Source organism: Melopsittacus undulatus, chromosome 13 (assembly GCF_012275295.1).
Source record: "Melopsittacus undulatus isolate bMelUnd1 chromosome 13, bMelUnd1.mat.Z, whole genome shotgun sequence".
Classification (NCBI taxonomy): Eukaryota; Metazoa; Chordata; class Aves; order Psittaciformes; family Psittaculidae; genus Melopsittacus; species Melopsittacus undulatus.
Genome location: NC_047539.1, coordinates 2,029,513 through 2,048,797, shown reverse-complemented (window position 1 = coordinate 2,048,797; position 19,285 = coordinate 2,029,513). Strand labels below are relative to the sequence as shown.

The 19,285-nt window shown below is 39.0% G+C and overlaps 1 protein-coding gene across 4 annotated transcripts in view; it reads right to left on the bottom strand.

Moving 5' to 3' along the window:
* Positions 1 to 19,285, bottom strand: part of BCAS3 (BCAS3 microtubule associated cell migration factor) — a 355,971-nt gene extending 336,686 nt beyond the window's left edge. For all 4 annotated transcript variants that reach the window (XM_034068741.1, XM_034068742.1, XM_034068743.1 and 1 more), the window contains exons 1-6: positions 19,154 to 19,285; positions 17,739 to 17,826; positions 14,617 to 14,671; positions 12,641 to 12,716; positions 10,707 to 10,813; positions 1,282 to 1,363 (exon numbers count right to left, since the gene is read on the bottom strand). In XM_034068741.1, the coding sequence (XP_033924632.1) occupies positions 1,282 to 1,363; positions 10,707 to 10,813; positions 12,641 to 12,716; positions 14,617 to 14,671; positions 17,739 to 17,809 (391 nt within the window). In that variant the 5' untranslated portion in view covers positions 17,810 to 17,826; positions 19,154 to 19,285. The remainder of the gene's footprint in view (positions 1 to 1,281; positions 1,364 to 10,706; positions 10,814 to 12,640; positions 12,717 to 14,616; positions 14,672 to 17,738; positions 17,827 to 19,153) is intronic.

Below are 19,285 nucleotides of genomic sequence, written 5' to 3'. Positions count from 1 at the left end.
CCAGTCTAAACCTCCCCTGTTTAAGTTTTTAATCCATTACCCCTTGTCCTGTCACTACAGTCCCTGATGAAGAGTCCCTCCCCAGCATCCCTGTAGCCCCTCTTCAGATATTGGAAGGCTTCTATGAGGTCTCCACAAAGCCTTCTCTTCCCTTCTCCACACAGCCTTCTTCTTAGATAAGCTAAACCCTGCTGAGAACAAAAAGGAGCCAGGACACCAACAGATCTTAAGCCTTTAAAGAGTCTACTATTAGATTTTGTGTTTAAATTGAAAAGTGTTCTATTTTTTTTTAAGAGATTTGCCTGTTTATGCATAGCTGCTTACATTTCACAGCACGCCCTTCCACGGGTTAGCTCAGAATCTCTGAAACAATCCTGTTCAAAACCTAAGCAGCCTCTCTTAGAACTTGATAAAACTCTATTGAAGAGAGGGGGTTCCCATCAGAACACAAGGGATCATGATAAAAGTTCAACCACTAAAAAGGTCAAACTGAATGAATTTTACATGAATTGAACAAAAGTTTTACATAAACTAGATGCTAGAACCACCTCAAGCACCAATTTCCATTCTCTCATTACTTTTACTGGAGCAGAAAAGCAGCCTTTTTTAGAAACCTTAGTGCAACTGCTAAACTTGATGCATGCACAAATAGACTACTTCATTGCATTTTCTTCATAATTAAAACATTAAAATAATCAGAAAAGGACATTTTCTCCTTGTACAAACTGGATTATTTGGATCAACTCCTTCTTGCATTGTTTTACACACATTGTTTCAGCTCCTGAAAGCATAACAAAGACATACTATCCTTCTAAAGAATTTAAGGGCATCACATTCTGAATAGACTTTATAACACACTATAATAGGAGATTTGAGTAGATGTTAATGATTTCTAGATCTGCTGCTATCGCCCACCACCTTGCTATTCACAGAAGTAATTTCAAAGTTATTTTATAGCAATAAAATATTGATAATAAGTATTTTCAAATAGAAGCATTAACATCTCTGGACTGATCTCTGAGCACAGATAGACCTAGATATCCTCTAAACTAGAAAGGAAGCAGCCTTAAAGCTAAAACGTGAAGATGAAAGAGGAGAGAGCACTGGATTACAGAGCAGGAGGAAAAAAGAAGTAACTAGTACTTGTAGAAAGCTATTACGAAGGTGACAGTTTAAAATTAATGCGCAAATCTACACATCAGGTTATAGCAATGATTTGGACAAAGATCTGTACAAAAAAAAAGATGCACTTAATTAAAAACCATATAAATCTATACTTACTGATCTGGGGAGCTGGTAAAATCCGTGCGGCTCGAACTGGACCATGGCGGACAGAAAAGAGCTCTTGAGCTTCACCACTGATCTGCAAAACACATGCACTGTGACCATACAATGCAAAAAAAGCATATATACCTGTAAATATACATAAATATATATACTTAGTATGTAATAAAGTAGGTAGAAAGACATTACACAACAGGTAGGTACCAAAATAAGTTAGCATTATAACCAACCAGCCACAATTTCTGTAAATGAGAATATATATTACAGGTCGTGGATTTCAACACAATCACAGCACCAAAGATGCCTGCCTCTAACAACACGTGCCTCAGACTGTGTGAATGAGATTCGAGCACTGTCTACTCTTAATGACTACACGTTTTAAAAGCAACAAGACTTGAAGTTGACTGAAGTTGACTGAAGTTGACAGAATTCAAGGAAACAGAAAGACAGGCATTTATTCTGCATAGCACATGATCCTAAGAGCAATGCAAACTAACCAGTGATCGCGAGTGGCAAACATTGGTGATAAAGATGAGAGAATCTGATATAGTGGCACACTCCCTATTCTCTAGGTGTAAAAACTATGTTTAAAAATGGGGGCAGGGAGGGTTAAACTAATTAGGTTTGTCACTAATGGCAGCCTTGAAAAGATTAAACCAGAAGTTAAGAAGAATTTCCAGGCTTCCTGTAAATGGTCAGTCAGAATGCATTTTCATAACTGCCTGGTAACAGATCTGATATGGAATGTCAAACTTGGAAAACAGCAAACATTATGAAGATAATTTCCAAATAAATAACAACTTAAAACAGATGTAATGAGACTAAGATCATAACCAAAATGTTGGCATAAAGTTTTGCCAAACGAGCAGTTTACAGTATCAGAAGAGAATGCAATTTGGAATAAGGTTCTTATGAATCAATAAACTAAATGCAAGTTAACTTTTTCAAGCATCATTTTATGGTTGCTCCCATTTCTTTCTGCACCTCAGCTAACAACGCTCAAAACGTTAAAATCTTACTACTATTTGACCAAAAAAACCAAACCCTTAAGTGTAGTGCTTCTAACTGTTTCCTTATTTTCAATCTTAATCCAACACTCCTTATTTACTATCACTGCTTTAGATAACATGGGCAGAATGAAACATACCCCACTGAAGCACAAGTCTTTCATGGGATTACTCTGAAAACACTTTACTACAGAGGTAGCCTAATCTTCTGTACACTGTATGCAAACACAGAACGTAGTAAACTGCTGATTTTCCATACTCTGCATGGAATAACATTCAAATTACACAAAAGTAGAATCATAGAATCATCAAATAGTTAGGGTTGGAAAGGACCTTAAGATCATCTAGTTCCAACCCCCTGCCATGGGTAGGATAACAACATTGTTAGCCATTCTAGAGTTGCTGACAGCTAGCAGTTCCACACTGGTATGAACCAAGATTACTGTTAATGATCTGCTCCTGACAGATAACATTTTTAAACCGTAATCAATATGAGAATTAATCCCTAAGCCTGCCCTGCTCTTAGTTTATTAGGCGGATGTTCCCATCACAGCAGATTCTCCTCTTCCAGCTAGCAGAATCATTGGAACAACATACAACATTGTAGTACTTCAGCTTTTGCAAACCAATTTTCATTCTCCCTCAGGGACAGCCAGAGGCCTCTGCTCTGAAGAGCTTGCTGACCACATTCTACCCCAGACAAAAGAACGATGATCAGAAATCAACTCAGTAAAGGTTTGCTGATTGTAACTGATGGTGCATTTGGAGTGCAGTGTGGAAAAGAAAAACCCACATGGACAAAAACACCTGCATGCAGAAAAGACAGAAAAAAAAGTAGAGCACAGCTAAGCAGAAAATGAAAGAAATTAGAGACACAAACAAAGAGATGAAAAAAGATTAAGGCAGCAGCATGTTTTCTATCCATCAAAGCACACCAGCTCTATGAAAAAGGAATGGAGGAAATGAAGAAGAAATAAAAGTATAAGGCTTTGGAACTATTGTTATTGGCAATTAAATAATTTTCCCCCAAATCATGAAAATGCTGCTTCACATGTGTACACACCTCAAGAACTATGAAGGAAAACAAGAGGGAAAAGAACTAGCATAACAAAAGTATGGAAGAAGTGATTCACATAAAATAATCCAACCAAATTCAGTCACTGCCTTCTACTTTTTAACTATGCCAGCATGTCAGCTCTAACTCCCATCTACTTCCAATAAAGTTATAGTCCCAAACCTAAGATACACTAAGAAGTCCAAACCTTTTTAACTCACTTTCTGCTATTAAATATACTGAACTCCAAAAGCATATTTATTTAGCCTGTGATGCCAAGCTTGAAGTTGAGATTTTCAAAGAGAAGCCTAACACATACAAATCCAGATGACATTTATTGGTAGTGCAGCACCTAACGTGAAAATCCCAGCCCAGCTCTTTTCATGCATAAATGCTTTAGTTTTTAATAATTATAATTAGTTATTAAAAAGGTAACTATTTTATCATTTTATACAGGGGGAATGTACAGAAAGAAACATTAAACAGACTAACCAAAGCCAGAGGACCTAATGGTGACAAAGATTATAGGTGGCCAGCTCTTGTTTTGAAACCATTGTAATGTTCAATACTGTAGTGTAAGAGGTCCCTTCCTCTCAGTCTCTGTAGGATTCTTTTTTTCCAATAAAGGGGAAGCTTTTTAGAACTAAGAAATATACAAGAAAAGATTCAGGTAACTTCAACCATCTGCAGAGCTCAGGTACTTTGCAGTTGCTGGTTCCTGGGAGACAAAAAAGAGCTAATCTTAAGACATAACTCCACTGTAGATTTCGTAATGAAAACACAGCATGACACCCAACTATTAGCAGAAACAGGAAATCAGAGAAGGCATTGGACATTGTTGTATGCCATGAATTAATAACAGTTTGGTTGTTCCTCTGGTTTGCTTGGCATTGAAAAAATGCATTAGAGCTTTAGAGTTCAAGATTTTCTTTGACTTATAATTAACTTTTTTAAAACACTGCTACCACTGGAAACTTCTGCTATTTGCAGTCTTATAAAATTCTGAATTAACTGTGGTTAATGCTAATGCCCTTCATTTATCAATATACAACATAAAACTTTATTGCCATTGCTGAGGCCACATGTATCAATTTTGACTGAAAGCACCATCTTCAGAGTAGAAAGATTATATAGCCTGATCTTTCTGCCAGTTCAAGCCTTATCTCACTCCTGAGACAGCCAACATAGAGAGCCAATCTTTTCTGTGAATGGGACACTTATTCCACTAGGAACTAAACTGGGACAAGGAACTACATTTAAGAGAAGCCCAGCCCCACCACTAAATGGCTAACAACTTTGTCACTGCCAGCTCGGGTGAGATGTGGGCTGGCAAGTAGAAGTAAAAGGCTCCACATCCCATTACCAGTCCCCTGAGCTACACAGTCTCATAAGCATAGACAAAATATAAATAGACTTCATGAATTGAAAACAGAGCTCTAAATTCTTCAAAAAGCACCTGTGAAGAAACTAGGCTGTGGCTGCCATTTTGGATTTGATCCAGGGAAGTAGCAAGTCCCAGTGGCAGCTTTCAAAGCTCTTAGAAGTTTTTCTTTCCCATTTCAAAAGCCAAGAATATTTCCAAACAGGTTTCAAGAATTGAATATTAAGCTATAAAAGCAGCTTCAGGTACTCGTTCTATGAAAGAGTGAATCCAAAATGACGGCTCCAAGCTGGTCTGATAGAACATTTCAGCTTTCCCAGTGCCTCGTATCAAACCACAAGCCCCAGACCTACATGGAAGACTGCAAGCAAAGAACACGCTGATTCAGAAACCCAGACCCCAGTGAAGTCTTCATCACTCTCTTCCAATAATGACAGATTGAAAGTGAAGAAGAGCTCTCTCCTCCACTTAGATGACTTGAGCTACAGCTTAAAATATGACAGAGCAGAAATCTGGAGCGCTGGTTAATTTTTGATGACAGAGCTTTATTGTTTGGAGCATACCAGTTTGCACCCACAAAAAATAACGAACAAAGGCAGCTTTGTTCACACTAAGGATAACTAATAGTTTCCAACCATAGAAAATGGTTTTCACATGGGGGAAAAAAAAGACAGAACTCAAACATACACCAAACTGAAGCAAAATTGAGCTCAAAATTCAATGCTTGAACTCCCATGCAGCTGTATGAATGGAAACTGCTTTTATATTAGAAAGCTGTCAGAGCACTGGGAAGATATCAGGAGGTAGGTTGTCATAATATCCTCATTTATGTTTTAAATATGATATAGATATCATGATATGTTATGATAATAAGCAACTGCCACAAAGTACTGTGTGATATAATCGTATTGGGTTAAAGACTACTACCAGTCTCTTGCTACTAAGAGAAGAAGGAAGGACTGTAAGTAAAGGAGCAAATTTTATCACTTTAGTTTAGAAATTCTAACAGTCTGCTTTTTCCTTAAAAACCAACTCTAATTGTCTAGAGATTATAAGACTATAAATGCTTAAAGAATGTTCCAGTCCACTCTAGTGACTGAATTAAGTATGAAACTGCACCTAACACTTAAAATTATGACAAGGCTAAGTGAATTTAAAAATCACTGACAGCTTAGAAATGGTTTTGGTTACAGTTTCCTCAACATTCTCACTCTGCCATACATTTAGAGGAGTTTTAACATGACCAGGCTGCAGGCTCCCTATAAAATTCTAATCAGGGGGACAGTTCTGCATTGGTTTTAACCATTTCTACCCAAAGACAAGAATGACACAGAGAATGCTGGAAGGAGGAACAATACAGGTACTAACACCCTTCATGAGTCTTCATCTTAGCTTTGACCCCATCCAAGGAGAGCTACATGAAATGCTGTTTGGACTCTTCTGACACTTGTCACCACAGCCTTTTGCAAAGTGTGGCACATGCTTTTTTTGCAGCTGGTGTAGGGTTAGGGTTAATAAATAAATAGAACAAGCTTCCAACAGTTCTGCAGCCACTTAATGAGTGTAAGACCAGCACATTTCTTACACACCACCAGCATCTTCCAGGTAAAAAAAACAAAGCCTCAGAAAATCATTTGCATAGATGTTTGGTAAAGTCCCTGGGCATTTTGCAGTTACTAGGTTAGGTCATTACTATGTTCTTCCAAGTGGCTAGTACAAGCATTAACAGCAGTACCCTCCATCAGGAAGAGGTCTGGACTGCAGCTTACTGGGTGTGAGTAGTCCTTTTCCCAGCACTAAAATGGAAAAGAATTACAAAGGAGAAAGAACTACAAAGACGACCACATTGAAAAACCCCAGCAGACAGGGCTTTTGATGAATAGTTGAGAAAACAAAATGGAACTGGCATGTCTGTCTTACCATATATATCCATCTATACATCCACATACACACACCATCTGCTGTACAACTGCAGTTTTAACAACTTAAAAAGTATTACTGACAGCATCATTTAAAGAAACTTAAGGTGGGGCAGTGGAGAAATGGCAGTGTGTGATGCCATCCTTGCCCACTGAGTCCTCTGCATTCCAGAGGTCTCCACAAGGAAGCTACCTTCCATATGGGCTGACGCATCCCATCAGTCTGTGGCAGTTTCATTTTACCTCAGCCTTTAAGTATTTCTTTGCTAGGTAGATATCTGCACTTGTTATTAAAAGTTCCCGTTGGTAGTTCCTAATTTATTCAAAGCAAACTTGATCTTTCTTTTTTAATTGTAATACGAAACATTAAATTAAGATGATTTTTCTACTTCTGAAACTTCCAGCATACAATGAAACAAAAAATTATCTGCCACAAAACCAGCCAACATGCATTTCCCTCAACAGGAACATCTAGAACAGATACTTGGAAACCACATTAGGCAGAAACCAATTCCAATTGTATTTGAAACATGAAACTGGGAGCAAGGGAAAAAACAAATTCCAAATAAAACACAGAACTACACTGCACAATTATCAAATAGGAACTTCCAGCCATACTTTTGTATATTCCCAGCTTTCTCCCCACTTAGCGAGGCATATTTTAAGAACACTTCCAACTTTCCCAACCCCATTTCAAAACAAAGATCAAAGAAAAGTCATTTGGATGGACACCTTCCGCTTCTTATGCAATACAGATTTAGACGCTGCACTTCAAAACCCCAGCACCCAGCAGTCCAAACATTATTCCAGTCCTTTGAAGCAGCCCTAATGGTATCTTCCATTTGCAAGTAACACTTCTGTAGTCAAAGATCTTACTCCAAGGAGATGTTAATGTGAAACCACTCAGACTGCAAAGAGACACACACTCCTGGAGGCAGACTGCAAAGGTGTTTAGAAGTCAATGTAACACCATTATGGAGAGTGTCAGCTTAGAAGCTGTCATAAACACTTCATAATCACTCAGACACAAACTGGACTGCCTGCAATGCATTACTTTATTAAGTGCTGAATAGAGGTTCAATTGTACGAATAAAAAGCACAATGCTAGAGATAATAACCTTAGTGAGTGGGTTTTCACATAAATGTCAAATTGTTGCTTTTTCAGATTAAAAGGTTTTTAACCTAGAGAGATGTGGAGTTTTTTTTTAGTCTTAACTGGAATAACGGTGCTTAATTACAAGCTTAATATGCAGCAAGATTAAGAAGAATGGTTTGTATAATACCAAAGGACACAAAAAAGTGTTGCCAAATAAACCCCAAAAATTAAGTCAGTCACATAATTGCCAGATTTTATTTTATTCAGACTAAGTCAGCAAAAAAATGAGACAGAAAAACAACAACATGAAAAAAAAATCCCAAACCAAGTTATGTTCCCCCCAAGTTTTTGGATATGTGAATCCTGCTCTGAAAAGATACTTCAAACTGATGATAAAGACAATTCTGAGAAACTCTGCAGGATCGTCTTACTAACAAAGAAGCCATTCCAACACTGAAATCATACTAACACATATAACTTGTCAGATCGAAGCTGTACCTCTCTGGATGTGGCCTCAGAATCTCACAGAATATACAAATGAAAGGCTGAAAATGTGATGTAATATCTCTACAGTTGACATTGTTAAGATGGATAGTAAAATATCCCCACATTTGGCATTTTTTACCATTTCACTCAACCTCCTCCCCCCCCTTTATTAAAAATACCTCTGGCAAAAGAAAATGAAGCACACTAACAGAAAGTGCCTTGCAATTTCATGTCTTATTTTTCTTCAAGTATTCAATACTATCACAAGCTGGGAATTACGACAAAGTGAAATGCACTGAGGGTTAAAAAAAGACAAGCTGGCTGTACTGAACCACTGAAAAAGGAGGTAACATCAACTATTCTGTGCCTTAACTTGTGGCTAATTTGAATACAAGAAGGAAAGAAAAAAGAAAGAAACAGAAAAAAAGCCCTCCTACAAACCCAAACAGCTCTTTCCCTCTAGGAACATGTATAAGTTACCTTGTACTACCTGGCTCACAGTACCAGTAAGCACACATAAGCTAGGAAAAACAAAGTAGTTTAATTCATTGTTAGTCATCTCCACCAAATAATTTCATGTTAGCTGCACTGTACCATGGGGTACAAGCTTAAATGCAGTTAATGCAGAACAGGTTACACCGAGGTAATCTGTTCATGTACCAAAGAACTGAAGCTCTCTTTTATTCTTGCTTTCTTTAGACATGTAAGATCCCATCTGACACAGCATTTCTCAAGGGCATTGATACAGATAGCTCTGACAGAGACACTCTTTCATTTGGACACAGAAAGTCACTTACGAGGGACACACAGATCTCTCACCTAACCACAGAGCAAGGGCATGTTACATACACACAGAGCAAAAAAAACTATCTAGACACAAAGCTGCTCTTATCACAGCATAGCGAGGACAAGCCCCATGTCAGCACAAAGCACTTCCATACGTTCTTCAGAAAACACACGTTCAATTGGATAAGAACATTTCAGCAGGATAAAGTAAACTGGTTTACAAAATTCTTTAGCTTAAGGCAATGTGACTACTCACAGTATCTTAACTAATGCATCAATTTGGCCTGTAACTGCTGGTACTGCTGCAGTTGGATCGCCTCTCTTAGCTCAGTGTCTTAGTGACACCTAATGTTTGTTTTCTGTAATACACGTCCAAGAACAAAGCCTTCCTGAACCACTTGAACAACCCGATTTGTACACTCACACAAAACAGAACAGTCTTCAAAATAGTGTGCAAAGCTAATCCCATACTGTAAATCCATGCTTCGTATTCAGTGTCATTCAAAGGCCAGGGTTAAGGCCGATTTAAAAAGAAAAGGATGAGTGAACAAGGGAGCTTTGCTGCCTCATACACATTTCTGCTCTAAGGAGATAAACGATCCAAAGATATGCCTTGCTTCAGTAAAAATAAAGCCAAAGTTACAATTAGATATAGTTTCTCAGGACATAAAATCAGACAAAATTTCCTATATTCTCGTTAAAATGTTCTTAAATTTTTGTTAAAGCTCCTAAATTTTAGTATGAAGTTACTAAGCACTCACTCAATTCCTAAACCCTCCTTCAAATGCAAAAGCTCAACCACTTGTTTCTTATTCCTCATTTCCAGCTAACAACATGCAATCAAGAGGGGAAAAGCCAGCTCTCCCACACTTGGTGCAACTCAATTTAACTTAACTTTGATGAACCAGTTCACATTATTTTCTATTACACTGAGCTACTGATATATAACCATACCCTACACAGCTAACTAAAGAGTTATAAAAAATATACACATTTCTTACAAAACCAAAGTATTCCACAAAGGGGAAGAGTTTCATCCTTTCTGCACTATTTTGAAGGACTAGGTGTTATAAGCTATTTTTAATTTTTTGGTTTAGAATTTTATAACCTACTGTGTTCAACTTTACTCTGTAGTTTGCAGAAATTTGGGGGAAATCCCCCAAATGAAGACCATGTGCTCATAAACAACTCTGAAACACCAACTGCAGGTTCTGTGTATGACAGCATGAAATCGAACCCATATGCACACACAGACTTCAGTAAAATTAAAATTGCAAATCATGTACATGACAAACATGTGATTGTAAAATACTATTAATACTGTCACACTTGCGTTAAGGGGACAAACAAATTCTTTTCATGCTTCTCCACCCTGATTCCTTTCCGTAGGTTAAAACAACTTCTATTCTTTCTGGGATACAAACTATTCCATGATGTCAAGAACTACTCCCACGTAAACTCTGAATATTTACTTAACAGAAATAATTTGTATGAAGCCCTCAAATCTGAAGCTAAGTGAATTCAAGTGTTTGATCCACGCTCACTATTAAGATAAGCATATTGCAAACAAACCATATGGCACTGACAGTAAATGTTGGATCCTTCTACTTTGATAAGAAAAACCAGAAGTAAAATATTAAAGTAACAGAACATCACAAGCAAAAAAGCCTCTGGCACAGAACTCTGTACTTACAGGTATGCTCCAGACTTGCATTCCATCACTGTACCCAATCATCAGCAGTAACGGTGGTTCATTCCCGGTGCTGTGTATTTCATGGAACTCCATATTCCTTGATATATCTAAATTGAGTGTAAATATCAAAGCCTTTATTAGTAAGTTAGAATCAACTATGGTTGATGTCAGTTATACTAGATGGTGTTTTCTCAATGCATGTTTCTGGTGTCATTACGTAAAAGCAAGCAAGATGGTTTCAAACAGTATGCAGAAACAATACTTAAGTATATTCTTTTAGGCAAACACAATATTAAAGTTTCACAAGGAGGTTAAAAAGCATTACAATTTCAAATGGAGAAAAATATTAATGACATTATGGGTTGTCTCTAAATACCCAAAAACCTTCTGTAATTCCTTCTCAAATGACTAATGGCAAACTTTTCAAAAAGAGCACAATTGGCAAAGACCAACAAAATAAACATGAATACAGAAATTACAAATTCATAGACTGAGCAAAACTACTTCTGATACTATATAATTAATCTTTACATCAATCTTAACAAAAGAAGAAAATCCCAAGGAAGAAGAGTGCTACAAGCCATAATCATCACAATCACAAATATTAAGCTATTCTTGAGTAACACTCTCTAAACATGCATTTTCAAACATGACAGAATGAACAGAAGCTCACAGCAAGCACACGAGCATCAAAGAAAGAGAGGAAGTATTTAGGATGGTGAAAGAGCATATATTCAGGCCCAAACAGACTGGGCTGCATAAAAGTAAATAGAATATGAAGGATTCTGAAGAATATTCTGAAGAGTTTTTGTTATAGTCTAGAAAAGAACCTGATGAGGGAATGCCTGAGATTTTCTTAAAAACCAAACATATGAGGAAAACAAACCCACAGACAAACCTTAACCAGCCCAAAGCTGGACATAATGCCATGTACAGCTTGACAGGACTTTTCTAGTTCAAATAACCATGAATTGATGAACTGTTAGCCTCTGTGCCATTTCAACAGCTAGAAAATACGTAATCTTCCCTAATAACCTCTTGGAAAGGTTGAAAATTCCCGATCACAGCTCTAGCTATGGTGCTAATACTTCCTCTGAGATCAGAATGAGCCTTTACCATAGAGCTGTAGACAGGAAAATAAGATGATAGATAAGAAACAGCAATTTGCTGGAAGACTTAAATCCAGCATTCTCCAGAAGGCAGGTCCCATAGTTCATCAGCTAATTCAAGAAGCAATTACCTGATAGCAGCATTCAACCACCTCCCATTCAGTCCCTAACTTCCTTACTCTGAACAAGCTAACTGGGACAGACAGGTAAAACAGCTCCCATCTTAAGTTGGGATCTACTTGATACTCCTAGCAGCAGCTTGTAGCAATCACCATTTTCTCTTAAAAAGGTTGGAGACCTGTTTTCTGCACAAAGTCTTTGCTGATGATTCATTAAGAAACACTGGAAGTTATAAACAAGTTACATGTTAAGAATAGTTAGTGGCTTTGCTCTATTATTTCCTGAAAGATGTCATGCTCCCTTTACCCAACTGCTCTTCCTTTCTTGGTTACTCTAAAATCACACCACTGAAAATGTATCTGGGACCTGGACTGGTTTCACAGTTAGATAAAGTGGCTTTTAAATCAATCAGTGGATTAAATAAATTCAGTTCTATGCTTTGTTAGACTAAAATTGATTTTTAAAAAAATTTACCCCCCTTCATAAGCACAAGTTAATCTGAGTTAATGAAACCAGAAGATCTATATGTTCTATTTGGCTGATGATGAACAAAAGTGCAGCTATTCACTGAGAATTCAGTCTATCTACAACAGTGAAATTAAACACTTAATTTTGAGTCAACAAAGCTTATTGATAAAGCTGACTGACATTATTGCACATAGACCCAAATTCCACAAATATAACTGAGAGAAAATGAAGCCATACCATTTAAATCTGCATTTTCAAATCTGACCCAAATTATCTTCTCCTTTTCTTCTGCTGGTGGGGTTCCACTGTAGGCCTGGACAAAAACCAAAAGGGTTGAAATAAGAAAGTTTAGTATCTTTTTTTCTCCCTCTGTAGACCATAGAGAGAATCTAAGTTATAAAAGGAAACCAGATATACATGTATCTTATTGCCAGTGGTATTCCTGGGAGGTTTTGCTTCGAAGCTGAATGGCTCTATGATCAACATAAACCATGCTAAATATAACTCAACAAGCGTAACATCACTTACTAATGTGGAAATGACAAGACATATATAACAATAAGCCTTCTGGAGCAGGTTAGAAATGCCATGCAAGTTACAGCAATTTAGTCAAGCCAAAACACAGCGGATCCTACAACCTTTAGCTTTAGTAGTAGACTGTCATGTGAGGCATTTTTACGTTCAAAATTCCCCTTAATTCACTTAAAAGCTTTGTAAGGAAGACTGAGAAAAGGAGATGTTTACTACACAGTTTATATTTTATTGACATGTTTTACTTATATTTGTGACATCTTTAATACAGTCATTTAAAAGAGAATAAACTGTAATTCCAGTAAAACAGATCCATGTCACAGTTCGGGTAGAACAGATGCCATAAAAAGATGCCATACACGAAGAAACTTTAGAGGAGACTTGAAATGTTTCTAAATTGCAGGTTTTACAGTTCTCAGGAGAAGCTGTGGTAGTAAGAACGTGAGCTATAGTAGAAATACCACTGTTTCCAAATTAATTATAACAAAATACTGGGCAGTATTTTGGATTAAATATGAAAAGAGCTAGTATAATAACTTTATCCATGCCAGAAAGGCAATAACATGAACTAAAAATACAAATTTAAAAAGTAAGTGTGGGTATTACTTTTCAAAACAAATCACATTCCATGCTTCACAGGCAAACGGATTTGTAAAACAAAACACAGACTGTATCTTTTAACTACAGATGGGAAAAAACAGGGGCTTGTGTGGAACATAGCAAACTTTTAAATGAAAGTTTTGACTATTTTTAATTTTGACCATGAGTCCAAAATGCATTTCACAAATGTGTACCAGTGAGGGGAATTTCTTTTATATTACTATTGAGGAAATACTTAAGTAACCAAGAACCAAGACAGTTTCCTGAAGCTACAATTAGCTTCAGCACTCCTCCACTACAACCTACAGCTTTCTCAAAGAGTAACAAAACAAGACTAGTTTCTCTCTGCTACCAACAGGCCCATGGACAGTAAGAAGTGACCAGTCCAGTTTCATGCTGCTGCTACCTGTGAAAACTATGACCAAGAGCATCAATGTTATTTTCTAGAGAGGAAGAGCCCAGAAATTAAAAAGAAAACTAAATTAAATTGAACAAAGTAGAGGACTCCTGATTTGCAGGACTCATCACGTTGGGGAATGATGGGCTCAGCAGAGCTCCACAGTTCCACAGTAGCCAGCACATTCCCAGGCAAATTAAGAATACCAAAAAACAGAGGGAGTAAAGGAGGCAAAGGAAACTTTCTCCTTTTCAGCCAATGATAAAAGCTGGGGTGACACAGGGTGTCTGCGAAGTTTTTCCAACACCAACCCAGCCATACACAGGTTTCCAAATACAACCCAGAAGAAAACAGGAGGCAGAGTAAGTATTACGTCCAGTCTCTCCCTCACCAACTGCTCTACCACCAAAACTACCACAGAAGAAGGCAGCAATCTTCTTCCTGCTATTTATAGTGCAATTCTTTAACTTCTGTGTAGCTAAGATTTTCATTTTAATTATCACCCATCAGAGGAAACCTGTAAGCCCAATCTTCAGAGTCAACACTTTCAAAAACTGGTCTCAAGATCCACGTTCAAAAACACTACAAAATCTGGCTTTGGTTTTTCAATGTTTCGGTCCCCAACACACACACTTCAACTGCTTATGTACACCGAAAAAAAACAGTCTGAAAGATCATCACGTACCTGTGGCACAACATCTTGAAGAAACGTAACAACACTTTCCATGTACGACTGTTCCCTTGAAAACAGAAGGAGAATTTCAACTACCACTGAAACTCAAAGTGGTCATGAATACATTACAGAAGATGTATCAGCAGAGAAAACATGGATAATCTTTAGAGCAAAGGAAAAAGCATGCAATGCAGTTACTTCACATACTGCCAAACACTGACAAATAGGGCCTGAAGGTGTATAAAAAGCTAACTGATACCTGTTTATGAAATAACTGCTTGGGGGGAATGTATAAAACACAATACACAAGAAATAAACCATGGCTCTCCACATCAGAGTGGCTGAAGTACATCAGGCATTTGTAAACTATTCTTCCTTATTTTTCTACTTGATTTGGCTATTACAACATGAATATGAAGCCTTACTCTAAGGACTGAAGTTCTCCTTGTGGGGCAAGTAAACTTTAAGACCTCAGATGCATTATGTATGATGCTGAAGTAAATGGTAGCACTTGGGGACAGGAGATGGAGCAAAACCCTAACTAAGAATAGTAAGGAGAGGGATTTTCAGATAAGATTTTATAGCTTGGGAAGCTTATTCCCTCTTGTAAGTTCATTAGCAGCAATGATTTAGAAGAGCATCTAGTGCAAGATACATTTGTTGTGATAGATTTAAACTAATGCTTTTATAAGCTTATCCCTACACGAGTGGTCAGTCTCTTGTGTAACTGCTGAGCAATGCACAACCTGGGTTGACTCTATCAGACAGACGGTGTTGAAACTATGCAACAAGTTTGTGCTTTCTGTGGTGAGCAATACTGAAACATGCTCACAACAAGCACTATCTTCATCAAGTCTGAGACAATTTAAAAACCCCAAACTCTTTAGGCAACAGCTGTGGCAGCCCCAAAATTGATTTTTCCTATTGGTAGTATTTTTTTCCGTACTAACTCAAGATTTGCAATAGCAACAAAGAAAATACATAAACCAGGAAATCTCAAGTCTTGATGTCCAAAGGTACCTATGCTTTCCTCATGCTCTCTGACACTGTGCTGTGCAATATTCTTTTAATAAAAATTGGTGTTTAGTATTTGAGAATCATAGAATCATAAAATAGTTTGGGTTGGAAAGGACCCTAAGATCCAGTTCCAACCCCCCTGCCATGGGTATGGACACCTCACAGTAAACCATGGCACCCAAGGCTTCATCCAACCTGGCCTTGAACACTGTCAGGCATGGAGCATTCACAACCTCCCTGGGCAACCCATTCCAGTACCTCACCACCCTAACAGTAAAGAATTTCTTCCTTATATCCAATCTAAACCTCTGCTGTTTAAGTTTTAACCCGTTACCCCTTGTCCTATCACTACAGTCCTCTGTCCTATACACAGCAATAGAGGAGGTATTTCAAGTCAAAAGCTGCAACAGCTGGATCAGGTAAACTGGTTGACTCCTAAACCAAAGTTTTATATTTTAGAAAGCTTAGTCTAACTCATGACAAAACTCAATTTTGTTCAAAAATCCAAGGATTACTGCATCAAAGTATGTTTTACTGCTTTACACTGAGGCCTTATAAATGAGCTGTGGTTTCTAGTGCTGATTCTTCTTTGATTTATGTAGGTCACCAACACCGTCTTTGTACACCTTGAGAGCCCTTTATTACCCAGCAATACCATACCTGTAGACAAGTGTTATTAAATAGCATTTGAAGTTCTCATGCGAATGCCTACCAGCAAGAGTCACACTATCTTCATCCTTCACCTCAGGAAGTAACTTTTTTTTCTCCCCCCAAGTACATCTTGAAACCAAGCTGATGTTCAGGAAATGTTTTATTCAGTGTATGTACATTAAATCTCTCCTAAAGTTGAGAAACTTCCAGGAAAGTATATTTAAAGTGCTTAAAAATGACCAAAATAACAATAAAACCTACTAAAAAAGTGCATCTTCCCTTAGTAAGAATCTAGGAGCTTAAAATAAGCAGCAGAATGCTGCTCCACATACAGAAGCTCTCATCAGAAAGACTAATATTTCTGAGGTGAAAAGATGCACCTCAAACACAAGCCACCACATTTAACAAACCAAAAGAACAGGTAATTTCATTCTTACAGTAGTTTTCTAGTATCACATTTTTAAAGTGTATTTTGAAGAGAAAGTCATTACAAACAGAAATGCCTTTGTTGAGGAGTTCTGCAACAGTAAAAATAAAAGCTTACTCTACCACATGGCTGTAAGACAAACCTCTAACACAACTTTTCTGTGTTATGACAATTGGTTTCTTGTGCTCCCTAGTAAAACTGAAGAGAATTTTCATGTTGAAATACACAGCCTTCTCCAGGGCAAACTAACAGCTGCTGAAACTGATGGTACAAGTGAACACTTCAATATGGTGCCATTTTGCAGCAACAGCTCAGCAGTATAAACATCCTCAGGACAAAAGAAAAATTGCTACAAAGATCCTTAAACAGACAGAGACAAGACCATAAATCTTCTGGACTCTCCTACTAAGCTCTTTTGCCATGGAAATATTTTTGTGTGAACACCATAAAAATAAAAGGATACCCAAGCAAAAACATAGTCTCCTATACACTCTGAGTGGAGAGAAGTAGCTTCCTCCTTTGCTCTTGGCTTTGTTCTCTTCAGTAAAAACACAAAAATTAGAATTCACAATCCTATTTACTATAGGACTTTAACGAAAGCCTTGTGTGTTTTAATACATTCACCCCTGTGACAAGGTATGATTAGAACAGCAACAAAGGAAGATGCCACGCATGTTCCTCCTAACCTAAGGAAGAAGTTTGCAATCACTGATCTACAGGAAGAGAGGTGTTTGCACAGCAAGTAAAATTGTGTAAAAAACCCAAAACATTGCAATATCTTCATTTTTAAAACGTACAACTTTGCAGGTTTTGGTGTATAACTCAGAAGTATCCCATTTAGACAGTTTGACCTGCACAGTCCTTGGACACAGGAATGCAATATCAGTTTATTTTATTGGAAAACACTCAATACAATGAACCCATATGATTGACTTGAGCCCTCACAGCTGGCTCTGACAGGAAGTTCAGGCTAGGGCCTTCTTCTGCCACTAAACAAAACCCATTCCAAACCAGGGCTACTCTTCTAGAAGGTGCTTACGTGACAGCTTGTGGGCGAACCACCACTCCTCCAGTGCAGCGGCTGGGGCGGCGCGGGGACTCTGTCGCCATTGTGTCTTCACAGGTACCTGTAAGAAACACATTGCTTTTTAACAATGATTTGTAGCAGCATTATTGATTACACTGGTTCTTGACATACTCTTCGGGATGGTAAAAACCTCTTGAGGAAAGAGACTTTACATATACAACCCAATGAGGCCGCTTTACAGCTCTTTAAAACGAAAAGCAAACTAAACCCCAAGCAAATCACTTCTTCTTTCAGTATCTCAATCACTACAGCTCCTGCAGTGCACATGAAAGCAAAAACAACACAGTCCTGCGTAATAAAGTGAAAAATTTTCTTCAAAGCGTACATTAACAACAGCGGCACTGGTACTTGCTGATAACCAACAGTTATCAGCATCATTATTTAAGACTAATAAGCTGTTGTGTTATAATTATATAAAAATAATGCACAATCATAACTGCAGTCGGTTGTACTCTTGACAACGTGCAATGTGTTACATTGAAGCTAACAAGAAAAGTGTGCTGGAACACATTCTACTTCTTTTTCATGTCAGCTTTTTGTACCATCTTCAAGTTCTGCTTCATGCTTCTGTTCTCCATGTGAAAACTCAGCCTAACATTTTTAAGGGCAAAAAACAGTTGAGAAGCATCACGGATCGCAGACACCTCTCCAGCCGCCCTGTTATCCTGTCCTACTCCAAACCAAGAACCAGTACGTGAAGTGAAAGAAAGAAGGTATCAGCATCAGTCTACCTTTGGGCACCTCTTTAAGTAAGGCACTTAGCCCCACGGAAATGAATAACAAGACCTTCAGCAAAATAACTGAAGCTTGACACACAAGCCAAGCAACCCCAAAACACAAAGCAGCGCATAATATCCCTTCACATTACGCCTCAGCCCAGTCAGTGCCACGGCCCGCCCCTCAGCCGGGACCGCTGTCACCTGCACAACAGCCCCGAACACCGGCGAAGCTGCCCGGCCGTGCCGAGCCCTCCCCCGGCCAGGAGCCCCGGCCCCAGGGCGCCGGCGGCCAGGAGGCCCCGGGCACCCTCAGCCGCCCGCTGTTGAGCAACTCCAAGGAGCAAAACACCCCAACCGGACCGGCCTCTACCCCGACCGCCGCCCCGTGAATCAGGCCGCGGCCATTCGGGGCGGCGCCGAGAGCCGCCGGACGCTCCGCGCCAGCTGCCGGGGGCTCCCTCAGGGCCCGCGTTGCCCCCCGCCTCCTCCCCTCAGCGCTCCGGCCACTGCCCGGCCTCTCATCCCCGCTCTCCCCCTCCGAGCCGGCCACAGAACGGCCCCGGAGAGCGAGGCAGCCTCAGCGCTCCCATCCCGGCCCCGGGCACAGCACCGGGGCTCGGGCCGCGCTCCCTCCCCGCTCCCCCTCACCTGCCGCCGCTCCCCTCCGCCCGGCGCCTCACTGACAGTGTTTGGGGTCCCCACGGGGAATGACACCCAGCGCACCGCGCGCGGCTAGCCAATCAGAGAGCCCCGAAGGAGGGCTGCCGCCGCCTGCCGGCC